Source organism: Ylistrum balloti, unplaced genomic scaffold (genome assembly GCF_031769215.1).
Source record: "Ylistrum balloti isolate Yb309-2 unplaced genomic scaffold, AGI_CSIRO_Ybal_v1 Utg369812, whole genome shotgun sequence".
NCBI lineage: Eukaryota > Metazoa > Mollusca > Bivalvia > Pectinida > Pectinidae > Ylistrum > Ylistrum balloti.
The window spans coordinates 1,106,263-1,113,813 of NW_026781984.1; the positions used below are offsets into that span (position 1 = coordinate 1,106,263).

The window sequence follows — 7,551 nt, forward strand, 5'->3', positions numbered from 1 at the left end:
AAGGAGATCAACATTGTATAAACAAGGGATTTTAGCTCCCTAGGATGAGGCCCAAAGCATATGTAGAGCAACTTTTGAAATCCTTTTTTCTGTAGGAATTGCGGGGTTCTCTTTCAATTTGGTCTGTAACATCCTTGGATGAAGGGGATTCAACTTTGTATACACAGTGGGTCTCAACCCACTTGGATAAGAGTGTGGAGTCCAAAAGAAGAAATAGAGCAAATTCTTCAAAATTCTTTTTTCTATAGCAATGTCAGTATTCTGTCCCGATTTAGTTTGGAGCATTATTGATTGAAATAAATGAGTATAAATATAAATGATTTTGCTGACCCCCTAGGGGCAAAGTGATATGGCCCAATTGGGGTTTGATATTGTGCCTGTAGATTTCAGGTAGGAAGTTCTTTCAAGTTTGTTCAAATGAATGACCTGGAGTCTCTTCTGTGGTAACAAGGGTCAAATGTATTAAATCTTCAAACAACATCACCATAACGGAAAGGCCCACTGCGCTGATATAGGGCCCTGCTAAGTTTATTTAAATGTATGAAAATCATGAAACAATTTCTTCTGAATAATCAAAACATCAGTTCTGATATTGGGCCTGTATCATACTGGGATGAAAGGTTTTCAAGTTTGTTCAGATGAATGACCTTGATTCTCTTCTGTGGTAACAGGGGTCAAATTATTAAATCTTCAAACAACATCTCCATAACGGAAAGGCCCACTGCGCTGATATAGGGCCCTTTTATAAAGTCACATGGTCGAAAATGTTGAAAATATTGAGATGATATCTTGATAACCATGCTATTGATGTTGATTCTGTAACATGATTGGATGAAGGGATACTAGATTTATTCAAATGACCTCGACCAACATTTAAGGTCATTGGTGTCAAAAGTGTTCAGAACTTCAAATTTCGGCTTTCATCAAGCAATAGATCCTGGGTTATGGTATTTTTGTATTAGCAGACTTGAAGAGGAGGATTTCAAGTTTACATATGTTGACTTAATGTTCCGCGTGTAAGCTGATGAACAGGTGAGCAATTCAGATCCATTGAACCTCTCTCATGTATTCTAGAATACTAGGACATTATAGGCCAATAGGCATCCTCTTTTAGGAATGATTAGATTTCACCCATATAAACAAAAGCCATATCACACACGGTAGTAACGTATGAAGGCAACACACAGTAGTAACGTATAAAGACATGACAACACACGGTAGTAATGTATAAAGACATGACAACACACAGTAGTAATGTATAAAGACATGTTACACACAGTAGTATGGTATAAAGACAACACACAGTAGTAACGTATAAAGACAGCACACAGTAGTAACGTATAAAGACAACACACAGTAATAACGTATAAAGACAACACACAATAGTAACGTATAAAGACATGACAACACAGTAGTAATGTATAAAGACATGTTACACACAGTAGTAACGTATAAAGACAACACACAGTAGTAATGTATAAAGACAACACACAGTAGTAACGTATAAAGACAACACACAGTAGTACATATAAAGACAACACACAGTAGTAACGTATAAAGACAACACACAGTAGTAACGTATAAAGACAACTCACAGTAGTAACGTATAAAGACAACACACAGTTGTAACGTATAAAGACAACACACAGTAATAACGTATAAAGACAACACACAATAGTAACGTATAAAGACATGACAACACAGTAGTAATGTATAAAGACATGTTACACACAGTAGTAACATATAAAGACAACACACAGTAGTAATGTATAAAGTCAACACACAGTAGTAACGTATAAAGACAACACACAGTAGTACATATAAAGACAACACACAGTAGTAACGTATAAAGACAACACACAGTAGTAACGTATAAAGACAACACACAGTAGTAACGTATAAAGACAACACACAGTTGTAACGTATAAAGACAACACACAATAGTAACGTATAAAGACAACACACAGTAGTAATGTATAAAGACATGTTATACACAGTAGTAACGTATAAAGACATGACAACACACAGTAGTAATGTATAAAGACATGTTACACACAGTAGTAACGTATAAAGACAACACAGTAGTAATGTATAAAGACAACACACAGTAGTAACGTATAAAGACAACACAGTAGTAATGTATAAAGACAACACACAGTAGTAACGTATAAAGACAACACAGTAGTAATGTATAAAGACAACACACAGTAGTAACGTATAAAGACAACACACAGTAGTAACGTATAAAGACAACACACAGTAGTAACGTATAAAGACAACACACAGTATGAACGTATAAAGACAACACACAGTAGTAACGTATATAGACAACACAGTAGTGATGTATAAAGACAACACACAGTAGTAACGTATAAAGACAACACACAGTAGTAACGTATAAAGACAACACAGTAATAACGTATAAAGACAACACACAGTAGTAACGTATAAAGACAACACAGTAATAACGTATAAAGACAGCACACAGTAGTAACGTATAAAGACAACACACAGTAGTAACGTATAAAGACAACACACAGTAGTAACGTATAAAGACAACACACAGTAGTAACGTATAAAGACAACACACAGTAGTAACGTATAAAGACATGACAACACACAGTAGTAACGTATAAAGACAACACAGTAGTAACGTATAAAGTCAACACACAGTAGTAACGTATAAAGACAACACACAGTAATAACGTATAAAGACAACGCGCAGTAGTAACGTATAAAGACAACACACAGTAGTAATGTATAAAGACATGTTACACACAGTAGTAACGTATAAAGACAACACACAGTAGTAACGTATAAAGACAACACACAGTAGTAACGTATAAAGACAACACAGTAGTAACGTATAAAGACAACACAGTAGTAATGTATAAAGACAACACACAGTAGTAACGTATAAAGACAACACACAGTAGTAACGTATAAAGACAACACACAGTAATAACGTATAAAGACAACACACAATAGTAACGTATAAAGACATGACAACACAGTAGTAATGTATAAAGACATGTTACACACAGTAGTAACGTATAAAGACAACACACAGTAGTAATGTATAAAGACAACACACAGTAGTAACGTATAAAGACAACACACAGTAGTACATATAAAGACAACACACAGTAGTAACGTATAAAGACAACACACAGTAGTAACGTATAAAGACAACACACAGTAGTAACGTATAAAGACAACACACAGTTGTAACGTATAAAGACAACACACAGTAATAACGTATAAAGACAACACACAATAGTAACGTATAAAGACATGACAACACAGTAGTAATGTATAAAGACATGTTACACACAGTAGTAACGTATAAAGACAACACACAGTAGTAATGTATAAAGACAACACACAGTAGTAACGTATAAAGACAACACACAGTAGTACATATAAAGACAACACACAGTAGTAACGTATAAAGACAACACACAGTAGTAACGTATAAAGACAACACACAGTAGTAACGTATAAAGACAACACACAGTTGTAACGTATAAAGACAACACACAGTAGTAACGTATTAAGACAACACACAGTAGTAACGTATAAAGACAACACACAGTAGTAACGTATAAAGACAACACATAATAGTAACGTATAAAGACAACACACAGTAGTAATGTATAAAGACATGTTATACACAGTAGTAACGTATAAAGACATGACAACACACAGTAGTAATGTATAAAGACATGTTACACACAGTAGTAACGTATAAAGACAACACAGTAGTAATGTATAAAGACAACACACAGTAGTAACGTATAAAGACAACACAGTAGTAATGTATAAAGACAACACACAGTAGTAACGTATAAAGACAACACACAGTAGTAACGTATAAAGACAACACACAGTAGTAACGTATATAGACAACACAGTAGTGATGTATAAAGACAACACACAGTAGTAACGTATAAAGACAACACACAGTAGTAACGTATAAAGACAACACAGTAATAACGTATAAAGACAACACACAGTAGTAACGTATAAAGACAACACAGTAATAACGTATAAAGACAGCACACAGTAGTAACGTATAAAGACAACACACAGTAGTAACGTATAAAGACATGACAACACACAGTAGTAATGTATAAAGACAACACACAGTAGTAACGTATAAAGACAACACACAGTAGTAACGTATAAAGACAACACACAGTAGTAACGTATAAAGACAACACAGTAGTAACGTATAAAGTCAACACACAGTAGTAACGTATAAAGACAACACACAGTAATAACGTATAAAGACAACGCGCAGTAGTAACGTATAAAGACAACACACAGTAGTAATGTATAAAGACATGTTACACACAGTAGTAACGTATAAAGACAACACACAGTAGTAACGTATAAAGACAACACACAGTAGTAACGTATAAAGACAACACAGTAGTAATGTATAAAGACAACACACAGTAGTAACGTATAAAGACAACACACAGTAGTAACGTATAAAGACAACACACAGTAGTAACGTATGGAGGTAGGTTCCCCGTCATTACGTTACTCGATCATGCCTCGATTTAGATATTTTACTACTATGTTCAGTTTCTAACCAGAAACTTGGTTTGAAACAAAACAAATGCTACGTATATATTAGTATCATCCCCGGACAGCTGACATCACATCTATCTTAATACAAAGCTAAGGGATAGTTTGGTATTGCGTGTTTAACGTCGATAGAATGTACACGAGTCAGGCACTTCAGGTACTAGTCACAATGGTTTGGGGCCTAAAATAGGGCATGTCATCAAATATTAACAGCTTATAAAACATACTCATTTACAAATCCTAAATCATTAAAGTCAAATAAACGAGGGATACTGGTTTTCCCCCTATCTGATTTAGATACCAACTTCCAAACAATATTGTTAACATTAAAAGTGTGATCCCGATGAAAGCCTTGTTGTTTACATATTAACATCGACGTACTTCACCAATGAGTGTCGTCTATAGTCAAAAATAGTTGTACGAGGAGTGAGTCAGAAGGAATCCCAGACCCGTTTGTTTTGCAACGGTTCGTGTGTATAAATAGAGCTCCAAACAGGCATCGAGTATCAAACGCCAGCTAGCGTACCAATATATACCTGTAGACGTACAACACATCCACCTTTATACCTACCAGCACAGAAAATGGATCTTCTTAAAAGCGATTTATTCGACAAAAACTTTCCAGAAATGAGCTCAATGGACAGGGAATTTGGGTCTATGAGTTCTACCATGAGTTCTATGAGTTCAACTTCAACAATGAAAAGCTCAAGTTCAAGCTTTGATACCCCGATGCTCAAAGGTAGTGCCATGGGTGAGCGTGATTCCCTCATGGGGGCTGGCCTTGGTGGAGGGCGGCTCGTGCCTACTACGTTATTCGACTGGAATTTCTTCGATAGACAAAAATCCATGTTCTCGGACATCAGCATGGACTTTGACAACGATTTTAAGAAATTTGATTTGGAACTTGAAAATATGAGAAAAAGCTTGTTCCGGTTTGATGGTGACCCGATGTTGAAAGTTGATCAACCCTATGTTGAAAGCAGGACGGGAAGTAAAAAACTTTCTTTAACATTTGACGTTAGTGGCTATGCACCGGAAAACATCCACATCAAGACAGTGGACAGTATGCTTACTGTTCACGCCAAGCACGAAGAAAAATCGCCCGGAAAATCCGTCTATCGCGAGTTCACAAAATCTTACACGCTTCCAAAAGCTATTGACCCATTGGCATTGACATCTTCACTCTCAGCCGACGGTGTCCTCAGCATCGAGGCTCCAGCTCCACGTGAAGTTGTTGCCAAGAAGGAGCGATTTGTTCCTATAGAACTTCTGAAACCTTTGTGAAAATAGATGGTGAGGACTTTTTGTGGTTTGTTGGTCATGTGAACGATGTTCTAAGATGAGAAGAATTGCTCTGTTATATGTGGTGTTGATCAAGGACAATTTCTGAATTTTATTTAAATTTGATATCTAACATAGCTAGAAAAGAATATGTTTTTCTACGGATGGAAATGTTTTTTTTAGGAAAAACCCATTTCGAGTGGAACATTCCATGTATGAGGAACGGCTGGTACTCTTGTCTGGTTTGTTGTTTTTTTGAAATTCATTTGTGCAAATTCTATAATTTTATATTATTTTAATCATTAAATTACTTTACTGCGTTCGTTTTGCAACCATGTTTTTTTTCTTGGTGTCGACAATTTAAATTGGGCGGGTCTCTTAATAACTTATCGAGTGGCTAATGTAGAGAGATTGGCCCGATAATCCGTGCTGGTGTGAGAAACATTAAAAATTTGGCACGATATAATATTTGTCATTTCGCAATTCTGTTGATATATTCCTCTATGTAAAACAACAAAATATTAACAAGATTGGGAGTATAAGAGTGAAAGTTGCATTCATAGCGTTATTAAACTTATAACCGACTCAATAGACAGTATCACTATTGTGTTTATAAAATGTGGTGTAACAGAATCTATACATGATGTGAAGCTTCAATAGGCATGGATTGTGTCATCCACTGAGAATTAAATGAAGCATAGAAACGAATTGCCAGATTAGAAAATTGATAACTCGCATGGCATATAAGGGTAGCATTCATGTAGCACGCAGTTGTGGTATATCGACTGTAAAATGATACAACAGACACAACACATTACATTATACAACTTAAAACATGATGTAGTCAGAATTGTACAAAATAAACAACATTGTATAAAACTAGTTAGTAAAACTTGTATATAAAACACACACATGACATAAACCTTTAAACACCAGTTAGTAAAAATTGTATATAAAACACACACATTACATAAAACTTTAAACACCAGTTAGTAAAAATTGTATATAAAACACACACATTACATAAAACTTTAAACACCAGTTAGTAAAAATTGTATATAAACCACACACATGACATAAAACTTTAAACACCAGTTAGTAAAACTTGTGTATAAAACACACATAAAATAAAACTTCAAACACCAGTTAGTCAAAATTGTATATAAGACACACATAACCATCAAAACTACATAATACAGTTCTATAAAACACTTTTAAATTCGAATAGCCAAGTGCAAGTCGTGATACAGCGTCTGTCTTCCGTCCATCGTAGTACAGCGTCTGTCTTCCGTCCATCGTCAACATTGAACCGACTTCTCCTCGACAAACAATATGTCAAGAGTCATGGTAATATGATGGAAGGTTCCTGGAGTAATGCCCGACAAAAAATTTCAAGTAGAATCTTTCTCAAATCTCACAAACGACTTCTCCAGATAATGTGGCGAAGGATCAGGATATTTAGCACGTAGGTTTCAGGAATTAACCCTGAAAAAGTTTGCGAAAATATAACCTAAAGCCATATTCAAGGTCACAGGGATCAAATTTCCTCCCTGTTTATACTGGTTCCCAACACAAGAATCCATATAAACAGATTTTTGTTATCTTTGGCTCGTCTAGCTGTTCAACCAAAACTTTTATCACAGCACCAGTCTTAGTACCATCTGGGTTAAAGTC

At 35.3% G+C, this 7,551-nt stretch overlaps 1 protein-coding gene across 1 annotated transcript; it reads left to right on the forward strand.

Moving 5' to 3' along the window:
* Positions 1–5,103: 5,103 nt before the first annotated feature.
* On the forward strand, positions 5,104–6,199 carry LOC132544871 (alpha-crystallin A chain-like). Its single transcript, XM_060208523.1, has one exon. The coding sequence runs from the start codon at positions 5,179–5,181 to the stop codon at positions 5,878–5,880; it is 702 nt and encodes a 233-aa protein (XP_060064506.1). The 5' UTR covers positions 5,104–5,178; the 3' UTR covers positions 5,881–6,199.
* Positions 6,200–7,551: the final 1,352 nt, after the last annotated feature.